Source organism: Sylvia atricapilla, chromosome 3 (genome assembly GCF_009819655.1).
Source record: "Sylvia atricapilla isolate bSylAtr1 chromosome 3, bSylAtr1.pri, whole genome shotgun sequence".
Lineage (NCBI taxonomy): Eukaryota > Metazoa > Chordata > Aves > Passeriformes > Sylviidae > Sylvia > Sylvia atricapilla.
In genome coordinates, this window is record NC_089142.1 from 49,460,725 (window position 1) to 49,480,482 (window position 19,758).

The 19,758-nt window shown below is 37.8% G+C and overlaps 1 protein-coding gene across 1 annotated transcript in view; it reads right to left on the reverse strand.

The window, feature by feature from the left end:
- Positions 1 to 4,168: 4,168 nt before the first annotated feature.
- Positions 4,169 to 19,758, reverse strand: part of FAM184A (family with sequence similarity 184 member A) — a 75,053-nt gene continuing 59,463 nt past the window's right edge. Inside the window, exons 11-18 of the mRNA XM_066315311.1 lie at positions 18,771 to 18,924; positions 18,235 to 18,362; positions 15,882 to 16,066; positions 15,253 to 15,399; positions 12,299 to 12,416; positions 11,498 to 11,602; positions 7,659 to 7,861; positions 4,169 to 5,939 (exon numbers count right to left, since the gene is read on the reverse strand). Coding sequence (XP_066171408.1) covers positions 5,858 to 5,939; positions 7,659 to 7,861; positions 11,498 to 11,602; positions 12,299 to 12,416; positions 15,253 to 15,399; positions 15,882 to 16,066; positions 18,235 to 18,362; positions 18,771 to 18,924 — 1,122 coding nt within the window. The 3' untranslated portion in view covers positions 4,169 to 5,857. The remainder of the gene's footprint in view (positions 5,940 to 7,658; positions 7,862 to 11,497; positions 11,603 to 12,298; positions 12,417 to 15,252; positions 15,400 to 15,881; positions 16,067 to 18,234; positions 18,363 to 18,770; positions 18,925 to 19,758) is intronic.

A 19,758-nucleotide genomic window follows, 5' to 3' on the forward strand; every position in this document is an offset into this window, starting at 1 on the left:
GGTGTCCCTGCGCGGGGCGAGGCGGGGGAGCCGGTCACACGGCGGCGCGCCGGGCGGGAAACTTTGGCTGTCCCTGGGAGAAGCCCATCGCGGAGCCAGGCGAGGCGGGACGGGGCGCGGCTCCCGAGCTCAGGCAGGGAAACCTCCGCCCCGCCGCTGCCTGGCACCGGGACCGCGCCGGGCACGGGTCCGAGCCCGCAGCCCTCAGTGCCGGCTCCCGCCAACCCGGCCCGGCCCCGCCTCCCGCCGCGGTGGGCGGGCGCTCCTCCCGCTACTGCGAGAAGAGCCCGGGCGGCTCTGCCTTCCCTCGCTGGGCAGGCGATGGGGGCAGGCGGCTGCCGCGGCGCCTCACTCGACCCTCCTCTCCTCGCTCCGGCCGCCTCCAGCACGGCAAGTTTTGAAGGCGGCCAGGCGGGCGCTGCCCCAAGCGCGTCCCGTCCCGCCCGAGCGCGGGCAGCGAGGGAGGCGCGGCCGCCAGGCGAGGCGGGCAGCGAGCGCTCCGCGGCCGCCCCGCTCCCCCTCGGTACCTGCGGCGGGGCCGCCCCGCTCCCGCCGGTTCCCGCTCGCAGAGGCAGCGGCCCAGCTCCCTCGCCCGGCGGGAGGAGCGGCCCCGTCCCCGCCCCTCCGCGCCGCTCCACGCCCGGGCCCGGCGGGCCCTGAGCGGGGCGGGGCGGCGGAGAGCGGCCGGGGCCGGGCGGGATTGCCCGGGCGCTTCCCGCGGGAGAGCCCGCCCTGCCGGGAGCAAGCGGGAGGCGGCAAGCCCGGCACCGGGGCGCTCCGTGGGCACGGGGAGCGCTCCAGCTGCTCGGCCTGTCGGGAACAAAAGAGCCGCCTCGGGGTTCTCCGTGCAGTGCCGCCGCTCTCTGCGCCCCGTGGAGACAGGCGCTGCTCCTGTTCGGCGTGGAGGGAGGAAAGCGGCTGTGGGCAGCGGTAGCCCCGAAGCAGCTGAAGCTGCTCCCTACAGGTTCCCCCTCCACCCCCGGGGGTTACACCTCGAGGTCTAAATTTGGCTTTTTCAGAGAGAGCTGCACGACCAACCAGCCACTTCCCCCTTCTTCATGAGGGCATAACAGAGTCTGAAGAGTTTGGGGATTTTCTTCATGTAACCAAGAAATAAGGTTTACTGCAGGCTCTAAAGCTTTCGCTTTTGCCTAGAATTTACAGTATGGTCTTTTGAATAGTTTCTTATCTGTATTTTTTCCCTGTGTATAACAACCCAGTGACGTGCTCTACAATTATTTGAAATATTTGGGGTTTTAACTGATTCTGTATCAAAATCGTGTTCCAGATTGTTATGATCCGGTTTAAACCCAGAAGAGCAAAGAAAACTAAGTATATATAAAACAGAAAGAACTTTGAAGGTTCAAAATATACCCAAGAACATAATTAAAACCAAACGAGGTTAAATGTTGGTGCAAAAAAAGAGATATATTTTATTCAATAGTAAAAGAGGAAAATAGAAAAAAAGAGAAAATAAAAAGAGAAAGAAGTGTGCATGGGGATGGGGGACATACAGGGAGAGAGAGACAGAGGTTAGGTAGAAACATCTTGCCCTCCTGAGGGTCCCAACGATTGTCTTCTGTTTTACTTGTGTATTTTCTTGGTACGTCTGAAAAGATATTTGAATCTTTTTCATGCATCCATTCAAGTCTTGCAATATCACAGAGCACAGCTTAATGTCCCCATAACTTCGAAGTGTGGAGCGATCTTCAAACATTTCCATTGAGCTTCTCACTTCCCAGGACCTCCCACTGTTAGCTTGCATTAATGATGAATTCTTGATAGGCAATCCAAACAAAAATCACTGCACGTGTAAGATTTTAACTAAAAAGTGTACTACAATAGCACTGATAGTTCTATAATAAATGTATCAGAAGAAATGTACACCGTTTGTATTTTAATACAAAATTTTACAGTTGGTGGAAGGGTAAATCAGTACTTCAAGCAAAAATAATATCCTTTAGATGCCTTATTAAATCCTTTAGATGCCTTATTAACAGGCTATGATTATGGCTTTAATATGTAACTAGTGCCTTAATAAAACTAAAGTAATTAGTTTTAATGTCTAGCATGCTGGGTTTTTTCCCCTCCCACTCCTATTTAAATGTGATTTTAATGAATAAGAAATCTGTTTGACTATATTATCTTACTGTCCGTGAGTTCATCTGAACAATGTTTGACTAGCAAAGAAGGGAATGGTCTTGGAATGTTTGGAGGAAAAAGTCTGTGTGGAACTTCACAGATGCTTTAAATCACAAATCAGATTTCTCTGAATTGCTACTCCACGTGCTATCAGAAGAGGATTTCTGCATAGGACTCCTGTCTGGTGAATCAGTGGATGGAACTTCAGTTCTCTCTCCTGCATTGTTTGCAAACACAAACTTCAGGGTACTTGTAGATGTTGCCTAAATCCTCACCTGAAGGAAACAGTGTTTCCAGCAAAAGACTGCTTCATGGGGATTATAAAGAGGAAGTGTTTTAATCCCTAGGTATGTCTCTAGAAGAAAAATACATTTTCTTTTATAAAATGGTCCTGTTGTAACCGATTTAATACAGCTGCAAAGGCACTGCTGAAATCTGCACTTAAAATATAAATTGATCACTGAAAATTCAAAACAAGCCCTTCCTCTGGCATGTGCTTTCAGTGTCAACTTTAATCAGTTTATAGTGCTGGTTTTGCAAGGTACAAGACCAGGCTGCTATTTTCTAATGATGAGACACAGTTATTGGTACACATCTGTTAGCACAGTTACCTGGCTTCTGCTATGGCAGAGCTGTCATCTCTGTGAATTCCTGGAGGTGTCCCTGTGTGCTTCCTCAGACTGTGTTTGTAGACTATAAACAACCAGTGCAGCAGTATGAAAAACAGTGCAGCTGCCTGCAACTGGGGCAGCTTATTTTTCAACTACTGAGCAAGTAGCAGATGTTGGTATGTAAAGGCTATGATCAGGTAGTGGTTCCTACAAGAAAAAACCTCCAGTTATTTATCAACTTACTATTACTAACCTACTACTTAATAGTAATTAGTAACTGTTAAGTGCTTAGCTGAATAATGAAGAAATGTTTACTCAAGAAGTTATCAAAAATGTATTAGGCCCTTTTGAAAATCCACGAGATAGCCTCTTTTGAAATGGTGTAAAATGGGACAGGAAAAAGCAATTGTTTCACAAGTGGTTGGAGACAGTGCTGGCAGTCACCAGCCTGAAAAGCTCTCTTGTCCTGGGCTCAGAACACTTGCCTGGTTTGGCTCTGTTTTCCACTTGGAATAATGGCTTTCTTACATAAACCAGTACCACTATTTTTGCTTTCAGGTCCCTCCTGATAGTCTTGTGTGGTAATGAAGAACAAGACTTCAAACTGCTCTGTTTCTTGGTTTTACAGAATACAGTGTGTGCTGTCAATCTGGGTTTGTTCCAGCAGAGTACAAGAACTGCCCACTAATACTGTGGTCAGGGTGGTGGTAGAGTGTGCAGTCTGGACACTGCCAGCAAGGCTGCACAAGAGCTGGGAAGTGCTCACAGATTCCCACAGGTTAGAGGAATATTTAGACCAGGCAGCATGAGTATGGTTGGATGTTCATGTGGCTGTAAAACTTGGGCTCCAGACTATCCCCTAAAGTGTGTCTCTTGGCAGCTGAGGCTGCCTGTGAACTCATGAATCTGTGCACTTTTAGCTTTTTCCAGAATACCAGATCCTGATCTTTGCACTAACACTATAGCAGTCATCATGCAAATTCCTTAATCCCAAAGGCAAGATACTGACTTTTTTTACGAATATATTTTACAGAGTTTTAAATGCCATTTGGTAGAAAATAGAACTTTTCCTAGTTTCCTCTGGTTGTTTTTTGAGCATTTTATTTTTGGCTTGGGTACTTTTTTTTTTTTTTTCCTTTTTTGATTGGTTTTTGGTTTGAGGAGACTGATAAGGCAGTGCTACAACTGCTGACTGTGGGAGACACAGTAACCGAGTACGTCTTAACATTCAGATACCAACTAGTAAAATACCAATGGGCACAACTTTCACTGAATAGGTAAATGTAGGGATCATTATCTTCCTATTCCTGTTCAGTTATTCATTCTATATGTGAAAATGCACAAATGAAGTTGAGGATGGGAAAAAGCAGCTGATCCCTTGCAAAGCATGCAAAGAAAATACGCAACACTCACTTCAGAACATTGTAACAAAATGATCTAGTGAATTTTATTTTGGGTAACAGCCAAGAAATCTGACATTTTGCCCAATATGGCTTTCTTCTAAAATTAAAAAGTTGCATATACCTACATTTGAGTCCACCAGCTACAGAAAATCTGATGTATACATTTTTTAATCCATGGCAGCATCACCAGAATACAGCTTTCAGTGGTGTTTTTGAGGTGAATTATACGATAGAAGTTTCTAAATGTGCATTTAGAAGATTTTTATATTGTTTATATGAAAACATACAAATTTTTCATTTATACATATAGTACATATAAAACTCATTGTAATTAGCAAGTATCTTTATCTGGGTATTTACCTTTGTGCATATAGCAAAAAAAGGATGCAGTTAGGGCTTTAGATGAAATATTAAAGTTCAAGACCTTTGTATATGCTAACTAGAACCTTATTCAAATAACTCAAACATATTTTTTCCTGCTTTTAAAAGATAAGAGATTCAGCTTAAAAATACATTCATAAAACAAAGACAATATTCTCCCTGAGACTACCAGTGTGAGTAAATTTGTGGTAATCTTTGAATGAAAAAATATAAAAAAGACAAGCTCTGGTTTTCTCTATGCTGCAACAAATTTCTTGAGCAACACTGACATCATAAAAGGTATAGACTGGGGAATCATGCTTACTAGCTGAAAAACAGTTTCATATATCAGTTTAAGAAGAGAAAAAAATTTAATATAGACAAGGGAAGGTAACTAAGTTTTAATGAAAGATCTGTATCTGTAGTATGTATTCATGGGAAAAAGTTGTGTAGCTGGTTTTTGTTTGTGGTTTGTTTTTTTTTTTTTTTTATTTCAGACATGAATTTTATCCAAAGCAAGACTATATGCTCAAAATGTAGATTTTTGATTTACACAGTGACACCTAGAACAGTTTTCTAAATATTTCAAGCATTTGTTTTTGTTAATATTCATAAAAGAAATACAGATCCTGTGGGAACAGTTTCTGCTATACTTCAATGATAAAATCTTTGATTTTAACTAGATGGTGAAGTCTCATAAGCAACAGGTGAGGAGTCAACTCCTCTCCACAATGAACAGCTCATGATTTGTGGCTTTTTTCATCTTCTATCAGAATCCATCTGCTCTGAAAGCAAGCAGCTACACAACTTTTATTTAGCACTCTTGCTTTTAAATGTTAGGCAGACAAGGTTTTTAAACTGCTACAAAGTAACAGAACTGGGATGCATTAAACATATCCCACCCAAATTGGAGAGAATGAGAGATATATATTTTTCCTTTTACAATTCAAGTTGTATTTATAGTAATCATGCAATTATGTTATTTTGGGGGGGGGAGGGAAAGCCTTACCTGAAATCAAAGAAAACACATTTAGAGGAAAAAGGGGGAAAGCATTATGTTTGTTCTACCAAAATTTATTATGTAGTAATTACAAAGTTTAAAGATTCTTCCATTTTAAATAAAAATAATAGTTATAATTACACATATTGTATAGTACCATGTCAGGTGATTCCAACAAATATAACATGAAATACAGTGCAGTTTCAAATCAGAAAGACAAATACTTTCTCATTCACAGTGTTTGACAAATTACAGGAAAGCTTTTTCACATGAGGGTTTACTTAAGGTCATGCTCTTATAAACAGTCCACGTCACGCTGTGCCACAAAAACAAATCATCTCTCAGAACGTAAAGTACCGGGCAAACCACTCCTGGCGTTGTGGGTCTGGTGAAGCCACTGGTGAGGAGTCAGTCTGAGGAGGGCTAAATTCACAGAAAGAAACAAAACAAAACAATTATCCTACAACAACGTGAAAAGTACAACTGTTAGGAGAAGGAAAAAAAAAATCACAGAGAATATTCAGTAAGGAACACATGTTTTTCTATGGATTAATTATCAGTGTGCCTTAGGATGCGATTTAATGTGTCCCTATAGAATCTGTGATCATCCACTCCATTGGAGAGCATCAGCAGCATGAGTCAGTTCAGAAGCCACATTACAGGGTGGGCAAATAATATTTTGGAAAACATAGTTTTGTATCTCATAAATAGCTGGAGTTTTCAGGAAGAATAAAAAGAATTTTCTTGGAAAAGCATGACTGTAGAAGGTCCTCTTTTAGCATCCTTTTCCTGTGGTAAAGTTAATTTTGAAAAATATGATGTGAACATCATATTTGTAGACATGTGCTCACAAAGACTGGTTGGCAACTGAACAGAAGTACACGCTTTTGTAATAATACCCATCACAAATATCACTTGCAACTGTTCATGCACACAATTAAAATATGCTAAGATACTAGAAAAAACAAATTACTGTGCTGCAAACAGCATTTGGCTCCTCATTTTCACAAAATGAGCAGGAAAGAATAATTTAAATTCAATCACACAAGTTCCTTTATCAATAAAAATTGGTAATAAAATAATCTCTACTATAGGATAATACAGAGCACAAAACAATTTGGATCACCATCCATAGGGTCATGCACATGCATGTTTATAGATACCTGAGCATATTCATGCACATAACATGCAGAGGAAAAAAATAGCAACAGTACTTTTTTTTTTTTAAGGTTTTCTTGAAAAATATTGTTTTTCCTTATCTATTCTAGATTCTATCACTTATTTCCTTTTATAATTAACAGTTGCTAGGTATGTGATCTTTTGCATTAAACCAAAGGAGAGAGCAAACAAACAACCAGGTGTGGAACCAGTAATTACATTTTGCTTTAAGTTGGCAACTTAGAGGTAAGAGATCAGCACCTACTAGATACAAAGTACAGCACTTCAGTGCATTTAACATGTGGGCATATCAAGATAACAGATTAAAATCCTGCCTCTAAGATGCCATTTTTAAGTTATTCAATTCAGTAGATTATTTTGTGAGAGAATTACTTGAGGCTTTAATGCTGATTTTAATTACTAGAAGCTCAGCATTAAGCATCCAAGCCTGTACATTTCCTGTTGCTGTAGTTAAGGTTACTCCTATGAAACAATTTCACATAGGTGAGGAAAGAGGGAACACGAAACATTCACCTAGCATGGAAAATAATCTTAAATAAAAATTTTTGTCACATACTACTAAATAAAAAACCTCCGTGCTAGTATCAATTCCTAAATGAAAATCAGTAAATAACACAAACATCTAAAACAATTGTTCATATATGTAAACAATTGGAAGCACATGAATTCTGCTAAGGTATTTATAAAGGTTTTCAAAGTTCAAGGCTTAGCAAAAAGTGAGAGAATACTTCACATTTCAACAAGGTCTACGATAAAAAGGAATACTATAAAGAGGTTATAATTATAAAGTAAAAATTAAAAATGCTGTAAAAGTACTTGTACCTCTGAAAGGCTGATAAAGCAAGTGGGATTCAGCTCAATAAGAATGCAAAATTTTCCAATGTTAAGAAAAAAAAAAAAAAAAAAAAAAAAAAAAAAAAAAAAAAAAAAAAAAAAAAAAAAGATTGGTGAGGCAGTGCTCACCTCAAAAACGTCTTGGGCTCTTTGGGTGGCATTGGCTGTGGTAGTGGTTTGCTGCTGTTGAACTCAATATCGTGGATGGGTGAGTTAGGACTGGGCTCCAGGCGGTTGGGATGTCCATTGCCCACCACTCCGCTAGATTCCAGAGCACTTAGATTGGGGACACTCACAAACCTGTTTGTTGATTTATCGTTCTTCTTCTTTTGCTGCATTAAAAATAACAAACGTAAGGAAGGCTTCTTGCACCAGGACAGGTGAGGACATTGGCTAATTTAGAAGATTCATTGATGGCTGGTTTGGAGATCTTTTGGAAGGAGAGGAATTGGGACAGATTGGGCTCCTTTTCCAGTTCTAGTTTTCTGTTTGCTTTGACCTGAACACCACAAATTTTCACAGCAAAATCGAATTTCTAATCAAAATGATTTAGTTATTATGATTAAGTGTAATATCAATGAGTATTAAGTGTAATAATCACATAAGTATATGATCTTTCAGTATAACATTTTGGTTATACTGAAACATTGGTTCTATTTAAACATTGGAGATTGAGAATTTTGTGGAAAATTTCCTTTCAGTCTGTTAAACCTTTCATGTTTACTTAAATCTTTTCTTCATAGGCATTAAACAGCTCTGCTATCAAATGCAATTACAGCAAATTTAAATGATAAAAAAGTGGGTCTCTCCAACACATTTCACTCCATCACTGAGGTAACTGGTAACTGGACCATGAAACCTGGAAAAGCATCTACACTTCTTTCACAGCAATTACATCCTCTCAGTCAGCAAAGCATTATAGCAATACAGCTAAAGATAAAACTATTACTGTACAGGAGTCCAGTTTCTTGCACAAAGGAAAGCCTGGCTTTGATGCTAATACAGCTGCCACTTCTAGACACCAGATGGCACAATTGAACATGTTTTGGGTTTTTTTTACAATAATCTGTACTTCTCTTGATAGTATTTCAAGGGGCTAAAATATTTAAGAAATCTATTTTTATGCCAATATTTTACATTCCAGAACACATCATACAAAGGAGTCAGTGATCCTCTCTGTTTTTATAGATATTTTAATGCAGAAAGATGTTTCAAATAATTCTATCACTTTTCTTTTAAATTGCTGTCTGACAGGACACGACGTGTTTTTTCTGACTTCTATCACATTTTTCATGTCCACGATAAAATACTAAAATTCAAAGTGCCTTATTTCCAAAAATAGGAGTTTTTGACGTACCCAGAGCAATAAAAAAATCCCTTGCTCAAAAATACAATGAATTATGTATTATTTGAATATATAATAAGTAATTTCTTTCAATTACTTATATGCAACCCTAACAAAGCAGCTAAGAGAAAAACCCCTTAAGGGCTTATTAACTACATATATTTGAACTAAATAAAGTGAAAGACAAGTGGAATCTCATGTTGTTTCTATATAATATTTTCCAGCAGAATTGCACCTGAAACAGGACAGCTGCTCTATTCAAGGGTGAGCAGAGTTCAGCTGGAGACAGACACAGTCTTACTGTTTGTTTGCACCTTCTTCTCTCAGGTTCTCTGCTAGCTTTGATTTCAGTGCCTGACCTCTCCAGGGCTGGCAGGTGCAAGTGATACTGATTGCAGGCACATACTCTTGGGTGTGTTTGTCAATACACAGTTAAAATACCCTGACAATTTAACAGAAAGTTATAATAGAAAAAAAGTGGGGTTTAAGCATCACAGTGAATCACCATCAAGCTAGAAAGGATTAAACTAAGATTGTCCCATACATGTCTGCTGTAGTAGCTGAAGAAACAAGAAGTAAGAAATAGTTTGGTGAAAGTAACCAACTGTATGTAAAATTCACTTGCATGACAATATATGCTGTAATCAAAAAGTGTGTTACACAAACTGTAGTTAAATCTGTGTGCTTCACAAGTGGCTCACTTCTGGAAAATGTACGTTATCCACATAAGTGCTTAGAAAAATACTACGATTTATATAATATTCTCTATAAAACAATCCGTGTTTCTGAAGCAGTCAAATATGGAGAGAGAAAACTGTGTGTATTATTTCCATGAAATTCATGCAAAGTATTAAGAAACTTTAGATGTAAGGATGTAATACTATATTAAATAGATCCATTGCAGAAATTAGAGAAGCTCTAACACACACTGCAATGGCTGTAATTTTGCATTAATATGCAAAGCCTGTAGTAACTCATAACTTCCATCTTTTTTCTTACACAAAAAGAAAGGAGAATGAGTTTTTCAGTTTCTTTGTAATTCATTCTCTAATAACACAGCATGTGCTTTGACAAAATAAATTAACACAGTCCACAACTCATGAAATGAAAGATCAGAATGTTCTGGCATACAAGACACTTCTAAAGTCTAAACATTTTAAGTGATGGAAGCATATTATAAAAATATGTGAATTATCACTAAGAAAATCTGATGCTGAAGTACTTTTCCCAAACACTTCAGACTTCACACAAAACATAAGGTTATACACTAAATGGTTCCATTTTACATCTTTATAAATGGGTGGTTCAGACAGACTTCTAAAATTTTCAAACAACCATTGAAATTGTATTTGGAAGTCATGCTATTATCTCTAATGGGCCCGAACTAATTTCTTATATGCAGTTAGCATAAAAATTAGACATCCATATATAAGCTTGGGAGAGCTGCTGGGCTCGTGAAAATCATAGGAGAATATTGACATTTTTCAGCAGAGTTTGTGCAGAAGTGTGAAATATGCTGATCTGATGTGAAACTGCAGTAAGGCTGGCTAAAAAACACAGCCTGGTCTCAAATAATGGAGCCAGACCTCCTTTTAAATAATCTGAGTCTGAACTCTGATCACTGAAGCTCTTGAGCATCTGAGCTGCTCAAGTTGTGTCCCTTCGGTTTTAGCCTCTGCTTCAGAACCTTCCCAACTTCTTCTGTCTCTACAGCTGGCACAAATGTCCTCCCTTTCCAGGCAAGTGAAATAACCTATGGGTTATCACAAGGATGAAGGAAATGTCAGAGGACTCACTCCTGAAGTGGTGAAAAAGACCAGTATTTAGGTACTCTACCACAGTCTATTCACATTCCTCCACAAGGAATGCTGCTGACTTTTGAAGTCGCTGCAAGGCTACTATGCCTGTGTGGACAGAAGCCTTCCCTGGCTGCTATTCAGCAGGCTGGAGAGAACTGGAAAAAGTTGCTACTGAAGTGCTTTCACTTGTACAGGTGGTGACAGTAACTGAGAGGGCTAGAGACTGACTTCAGTCTCTTCCAGCCTCCGCTGTCCATACTGGTTTGCACTCAACTTCTCCAATCTTACTGTATGTCTTTCCCCCTTCAGAATCATTCCATGCCCTTCTCACATGCTTCTCCTTCCCCTTTTTACCTTTACTCCTTTCCTTTTACTGTCCTCTCTGCCTTTCTAATGCCCTTCCACCCTGAGCACTTCCTAAAAGCGCAAAGTGCCCTTGCACTTTCCATAATAACCAAGAAAAATTACAAAACTAAAAACCCGTCACTGTTCTCTGTTGCACGATACAGTTCTGCCCTTTATTGCCTTTCTGTCACTTTTCCATATTAAATTTGCAGTTTTGTGATAAGGATCTGTGTTTTATGTCACACATATCAAGCTAACCAAGGCAACAGCATCAGTGGATCTCTCAACAACACAAATAAAACAAACCTACACAAAAATAAGTAGACAAATGGAAAACTATGTTCCTTGTTTTGAACATGACTGTTAAGAGTGATTTATGTATAGATGCAGGCACACACACATACACATACATCTTTTCTTTTTACTATATCTTTAGTTTTCTTTTTCTTTACTTTAGCAATGAAGTCCATGGAACATACCTTCACAAATGGATTAATAACACCAACATTAGGGCTTGCATTAAACATTTTGTTGTAGTTAGTCTCCCTGTTTACTAGTTCCAGCTGATAGAACTTTTTGTCCTCCTAAAAAGAACAACAGATAGAAACTCCTTTTTATGCATTTTCAACCAGTTAGTGGCTAAATCTGCCTGTAAAGTGTTTTCAAATAAATTTATGCTTGCATTTTAAAATAAACTGGCAATTCTAAAAATTGCATTTCATGTTTATATACTATATATGGAATAATCTAAATACTTTCTATTTATGCAGTTCTGTGGTCCTGAGAGTGAGCACAGGCTAATGGATTATGTACTGCATAAGACTCAGTATAGTTAAATCCATATCTTTAATCAATTTTGATTTCCTCATTCCTTCTTGCTTCTTAATTGGGATCTAATCAGACTAACCCAAGTCAGGGTGCTGTGCTCTGAATTTGGGAACATCAGTGGGTCAGGATCTTGGTCTTAGAAACCTCATAGAAGAAACTATTTCTTATATGGCTTGCATGACTGGCTTGTCCCAGAATTGGAGGCAGGAGACATCTGATAAAGGACATACCAGAATACTTTTTGTAATAATGTATCATACTTGATTTTTGAAAACACTCTGTATCTAATTAGTTTTACTATTATGAGACATGGAAACCAGAGGAATAATGTGTCAAAGAGTATGAATAACATGCTAGCAGGATTGGTTTTTATAATACACTTTAAACACTTTGAATCAGTTTAACTTTTGTATTTCTCAAGATATTACACCAAGAGAGCATAGAAGTCTTACAATCAATTTCTTTATGAGTTGGTCCCGCTCTGCAATTAGGTCTTTCAGTTCTGAGATAAGCTGCAAGTCTTCTGGTCTTGATTCTCTGTTTTTATATTTTTCTTCCATTTCTTCTAAACTTTATAGAAAAGAAGAATATCCCCTTTAGCCCGATCCAGTGTTAAATGATGAATGAATAGTCACATTTTTGATAAGTACAAAAGGGACTTCAGGGCGTAAGAACAGAGGATGACTTTCTTACCACTGTGAAGGAAATTAATTTCTATGTTCTCCTTCCACTTTACATAGTTAAGAAACAAAACAAACAACGTCCCCAATAACTGTAACCTTTGCTCCAGCAACTAATAATCTAGGGAACATTCTAAAAACTTAACATCTTTCCTGGGCATGCACTACTGCACTTTTGAAAAGGGCCACTTGTCAGGCTTAAAATAAGGCATTAAAAACCAGTGTCTTCCTCAGTTCATGTGGAACATACTGGAACAGAAGATACTCAAGAACATTGAAGACTAATAGGTAACTAACTCCTCTCCACAAAAGATACTTAGTACCATTAGAGATAAAATAAAGGAATGAGCTGCAAAACAAAAATAACAACACTTGGATATTAGGACATCTAATGTAATAGCCGATAAACATTTGAGGAAAAAAAACTAAAAGGAAATTTGAAATGCCTGGTGGGAAAGCATTAAAGGAGAGAAGTGAAATAAGCCAACAGAGAGAGGAATTGTACAAATAACTGCATAAATATTCCTTTTCCTTAAGGAAAAAAGTTTTGAAGACATGTCAGTTTCAAATGATTGTGACTCCTTTAAACTAATAATATGCTCATGATGCTAAATATAGTTTCAAAGGAAAGTACTAAAATATGTCTCTCACATATTCAGCCCTCATGTAGATTAGTGAATCATGTATCAGAATAGATTCAGGAAATCTAACAAACTTAGTGAAAAAAGAAAAGAAATCCCAATCAAATGCTAAGAAAAATCTATGAATTAAATTGAATCTAAATCAGGTCAAGCTAAATTCCACAGGAATTAAACAAATGATAAACACCTGGAAGTAGACATAATTTTTCACTTCAGACAAATATTTTCTCTTCAAAAGCAACTATGAGAATTTTTACTTTGATTTGCAGATGAAAAAGCAGTTATTATTAAATTATATTAACAATTTAATAACCTTCTAATAACCTGTGCATATTGTGAGATTATATAATGTATTTACATAAAACAATATGAATGAGAACATGATTGTTTTTACTTGCAGAGAAGGCATTTGACTCAGCAGAACATAAATAGCCTCAGCTGACTTAATTTTTGTGCATACTTTTGATGCTAGGTTAAGCTACTGTACATAGATCCCCAGTGTATAGTACATAGTTCCACACAGCTGTCATTTTATTTTCAGATACTTCAGAGAACTGGGGGTTTTCTTTCTGTTTCAAATAGATAATTTGTAATTTAAAGACTTTAGTTGTAGAGCCTAATTAATGACACCCATTCTCAATTACTCCAAGACAAATTCTCCATTTCACAAACATTCATAAGGCCATGCTTTCAGAGAGGCTGAACCTGGGAACAGTTACTTGATAAACAGCTGCATAAAATTTCTCTGGGTTCATGTGCGTGTGGTTTTGGGTTTTGTTTTGGGTGGGTGGGTTTTTTTTTTTTTTGGTTGGTTGGTTTGAGTTTGGTTTTTAAAATTTGCTTGCTTTTCTACATAGTTTCTTCTTTGGAGAGCTTCTTGCTTCAGTGTAAATAGAGAAATAGCACACTGAAGGCCAGGTTAGGGTACCCTGGATGATGCTTGCTGATTTTAGGCCAGTGGCTGCTTCCTTAAAACTCTAAATTGGCAAGAGTGAGGAGCAGGAAACCAATTAAATTCAGAAAATTCTCTGACACTGAGAAACAAACAACTTGATGTGGAAAACATTAAGGGCAAACAGTTCCAAAACAGTTCTGGTGGCTGCTAATAGGCCTGTTTCTCATACAAGATAAATGCAGCAAACAGGAGGTAGCTTATCTCTAATTTACTGAATGGCAAAGTACCACATTTATTAGGGCATAAGTGTGTGCATGTGGACAATTACAAGGGGGTGAAAACAAGAATTTTATAACCATTTTACTTGAAGACAATTTCTGAGGGTTCATTATCCAGAAAAAGCTAGATGCATTTTGGCTTTACTGTCCATTTGTAACTGATATTTAGAAAATCTTTCTATCAAAAACTTAGAACCAATTTCTTCTCTCTGCCATAAATCTTCTGTGCTGTAAATACAAATCCCTTGATGACAACTTTGTGCTCAAATGTGCTATGAAACCTGAGCCAGAAACTGTGACCAAATGGGTAACACCACAGAGACAGAGAATGAAGCATGTGGAAGACAGGCAAACACTGGTTGGTGACACACTATTACATCACTTCTGCCACCATTAGGTGGTCTAATCCCTGGTGGTATTTTAATTCAGATGAACTCTTAAAGCCTCCTGTTGTTATGCTCATGCAATCCATTTCAGACACTAATTTTCCTTATGCTACCAAACTTGAAAATGTTTGCATCACTCATGCTACAGTCTGATTTCTTAATAGTAGTAAATACTGTACTGTTTATAAACTTGTTGAAGAAATTCTTGTGTTCTCAAAAAAGATGTATTAAAGTTTAAGAAAGAAACCATTTGAAATAATGTCTTCTCTGGTTTTCTAGGAACTGCACAGATTTAAACTTTCCTACCTGAAATTTTTTGGTCTTGAGCCTTTAACAGTTTACCTCACTACATTCCCCTAAAGATTACAGAATTGTGTTGCCTAAAGAATGCAAGATTAGCCCCCATACTTTATTGAGGTATCTGTACATCTGCGTATCTGCAGTATCTTCAGGAACCTATGGACACCAGAATAAACTATTCACTCAAATGCAGCTACATACCATTTTTTAATGCAACAAAACTTACGAAATTTGTAAAGCTGAATTAATTTCCTTGAGCAGCTCTTGGGTCTTATTAAAATCTGCCAGCATGCTTTGTTTCTCTCTGATGTGATCTGCTGTCAAGACATCCAGCTCTGTCTCATGTTTCTTGCTTAAATCTTGCTCATGCATCCTGTTTAATTTAGTTTTTGTTAAAAAGAGAGTTATTCTAAAATTAGACTTTTTTGTTCATCATGATCTTCTGCCATGCTTCTAATGGCTTTTACATATCAGACAACACAGAAGGAATTACTGATTCATCAAAGCCTACTACTTACTGTTCTCCAATCTTCTAGCTTATTTCATGGAAAATGCATCTCCTTTAATGCTTTTTAAAATAAACAAATGTAATGAATTTGAAAAATAACCCACCAAAACCAACACTTGAGTGAACTGCTACTAAAATATGCCAAAATGTGTCACTGAAATGCCACTTAACTGCACAGCAGAGTCACTAACTTTACCAGTAAAGGGCATAGCTTTACTAAAGAAGACAACGATATGTAATATGACTTGATTTAGAGGATAAATTTAAAACTGCAAATGGCAATTTTTTTAAAGTAGAACGGTAAGTGAAACAATACAGGTTCGAGTTTAGAACAGAAAAATTCATACCTGATCTGTTGGTTGGATTCACTGTGTATTCTAAGAATTTCTTTCCCTTTAAACTCTAATTCCTTCGTCAATGCACTTATATTTTCGTGAAGATGCAGAATCTCTTTGTCCAGTTCAGCTATATGATGATCTCGGTGTCTCAGTTCATCTTGTAGATCTGATATTCGGCATAAAAATTCTTTTTCCTATGATATAAGTAGCAGCAGCAAAAAATGTTTTAGATAGACTTATTTCTCAGAGGTGATGCCTACAACATTTGCTTTTGGGAGACAACAGCTGAGCAGAATTTTCATCCAACAGACAATTTTTTCAGTTTTAGATGCCAACACAAATTATAATCAAAGCAAAGGGTCTTTTTACTGTGTAAAAGTATAAAGAAAGAAGAAATAAAAGTTAGGTAATAAATTTCCACTTGCCAGAAAAGTTAAAACCCCATGATTATCACTGCCTGTTGAAACTGGCATAGTTCATCACATGTTCTTTTTGCCCACATATACAAGAAAAAAAAAAAAACAGGTATCACTAAGACCCAGGGCATTTCACTTTCTCTGTCTTGTCAGCATATCATCCAGAGAACCATTTTTTCCCTTACAGCCCCATTCAATAGGTGAAAATTGCTCAAGATACATGCCCTGCACAAACAAAAACTGATTCAGAAGTCTCCTATCTTACAAATATATACAAAGGTCATAAATAGCTTACAGCAGAATATTGTTAAATAGTTTATGTTATATTTATATTGTGTCCAGTAAATAAAGAAAAGTCTTGTTTTGGTTTTTTGCAGAAGAAATTCCAATGAAGTTAATATCTGGGAAACTCAGCTGGAGCCTGTCCCAATGGCTTTGACAATGAGTCTCCTTGGTTTAGAAATGTTTATAATGAAAACAACTTTTTCAGAGGTCTCTATTTCCACCTATTCCACTTCTTACAGTTTCACAATAATTAATGAGCATATAGTTTGCACAGAGAAAATCAGCAGATATTCCGAAGTAGTTCTGTGTGTAACTGTGTTTTGTGCCTTCATGCCTCCAGGAAATACAAATATATCCTAGTGCACAAATTTCACAGGGCATCTTTAAGAGCCGACAATTAAAAATAACTACGTATCTCCCTGTATAAAGACTAGGTTAAAGTGACAAGAAAAAGCAGAGGAAAAATTTACATCCACATATATAAATACTTCAAAAAGCAGCAAATCCTGATCAATCCACTCTCCATCTCATTCAACCTGATCCTATGAACTGCTGAGCATTCTAACACAGGAAACCACAGTAACTGTTTTGCCCTCAGTGTTACCAAAGCTCATGTTTAGCAGATCATTATACTGAAGCAAAGAGTAGACCCTGTTTGGTTGGATCCAGCACCAGTTCTTGTAATTTAAACTTTTTTTTTCTGACATTGCATCTAGTTGTCAGACTCTGGGCTTAAACAATACATGACAAACTATATCCCCCTAAATCCTGCATGACAGCACCATGTTTTTGCCTCTGGTGCTCACACTGTTAAACCAGCAAGGAATAGCTAAAAAAGGGCTCATCTTTGACTGTCTCTGTTTTTGTGTAAAGGCTATGCCCAGCAAGCCCTGTTTCCTCTGTTAATATACCTGTTAATAAATAATAAACCTAAATAATAAATAAACCCTGTTAATATATTTCTAAACTGACTCCTCCACCTCAGAGCTGGACTATCAGTAAATCAATCCTGAAAAGCTTATATAGATTCTTACAAGAGGTAATTTTCTGATCCTCTTATTTCCAGGAGTCTGGCTTTCAACAGAGCTTGAACTTTGAATTTTTAGCTACTAGCAGAAAAACTGACTGTGTATAAAATGAAAAATGAAAGATGCAAGGTGAATTAATCAGTCTGATACCAAAAGCAAAGTAGTTCATACAGGTTTTGGGGGTTTGGTCTTGGTGGGGTTTTTTTGTGCACCTTTTTCTTCAGTTTGAAGCAATCATGTGATTTTAAGTAAGCGCTTTTTTTGCCATATCTCTTGGGCTTCAAAGAGAAACAGCTTTTTCCTTCCTGCTGGCAGCTGATGAGTACAATTTTACAAGAACGGGCACTTGCCTCCAATGGCAAGCCAAGGTGCTCCCAAATGGCTGCACAGTTCTGAGAGGAAACTACCTGGATATGGGAACCTTTTCTGGGCTTTGAACGAGGTTTGTAAAAGGCAGAAAAAGCTAAACAAGGAAGTTTAGGAAACTGATAGGAACTCATTAGCTGCTGGTGTTGGATGGTTTTGAAGGATTACATGTTTGTTGTTTGTTCACAACTGTTCTTGCCTCCAGCAAAGGGAAAAGTGAATACTGACCATACCATTTTATAGCCAGTTGCCACCCATGCCTCCTACCTGTCTCCTGCCAAGTTCTATGCTTCTTTCAAGCTCCATTTTGGCAGCTACCAGTTCTTGTTGATGGTTGTGCCTTAGCTGGTCAATTGCTGCTGCATGTTGGTGGTTGAGCTCTGAGCGCAAGGAAGCTGGTTACCATGAACAAAGAGAAAAGTTTAATTTGGATGTGTTTACATTAATTAACAGCAACAGTCCAGCTTCATTTAGTATTGATGCTGACCTAAAACACACCTAGCTTTGTTAGCTAAGTAACTGTCCTGTATTTTATTCCTGTTGCTTTCTGAAAACATCAGTTCTCCATTAGGAACTCTGGTGGCTTACTCCTTCCAAAAGAGCCTTAAGGATGAGATATTTCGAAAGTGTAGAATCTAGGCTTACCTGTTAATGCCTATAATGATTTCAAGAGGAACACTTAGGTCAATATTGAATGACTCAGAGAGACACTACAGTGTTATAGTACACACACACATGCATGTGTATTTGCATGAGTAGAAATAATGGGTTTGGACCCCTTTTCAAATTTGAAAATAGTATACCTAACATAGCTTTTCCTTCATCCTCCAGCTCAAATCGTAGAGTCTGAAGTTCCTGCTCCATCTCCAATTTAAAGCCTTCCATGGCTTGTTTATGTGTTTCTTTTAGTGCATGAAGTTCTTCTGAGTGCTTCTGCTGTAAACGTTCTTCTAATTCCTATGAAACCAAAATTGACAAAATTTGTTCTACACCAACTTAGAGAATTTATAAAACATGACACAATAAACAACTTTAAACAAAAAGCAGGCATTGACATATTCTAGAAAAAAATCCACTACTATTACTCATACTTTCTTATCCTCCTAACACATTTTTTCTTTTCAGTGGTTGATGGTTACCAAGATTACCTGTGCACAAAACCCGTTTGGCTTACAGCTGGAAAAGAGAAAAAAAATCAATCCATGGATATAGCTACAATAGCAAGCAATGTAATAAGGTGCAGATTCATAGATGGGTCTAGTGTGCACACGTTTAGGGACCTCTGCTCCTTAAGGACATCAATGTTTACTCCCTGGTAGCATAATGTTCTTGGTACACATCTTCTGATCTTCTGGGCACATAGTGGGAAAACTGACTGCAAAGGCACACTCTGGAGCTGAACTTAAAAAATATCTTAAGATGCACCCCTCTCCCCATTATGTACCATGCACTCCCAAAATTCCAATTTTAAAGCTGGTTTTGTCAAGGTTTTAAAAAAAGGTATCTTGGCTGGAGCATGAAAATTATTTTGCAAGCCACAGAGCATAGCTAACACAATTTTTAACATAAGGAAAATATAAAATACATTTCAAAGGAGTCTATTGGTAGGAAAAACATGTAAAATTAACTGTAATCAAAATCAGAACAAGAATATAATGTTAAGGGTAACAATGTCAACGTACCATAAAGAAATGCATGTACTGATAATATTTTTTACATATACATATATATATACACACCCCTATATATGTGCATATGAAGCAAGACATGAAACAATGCCAGTATTAAAAA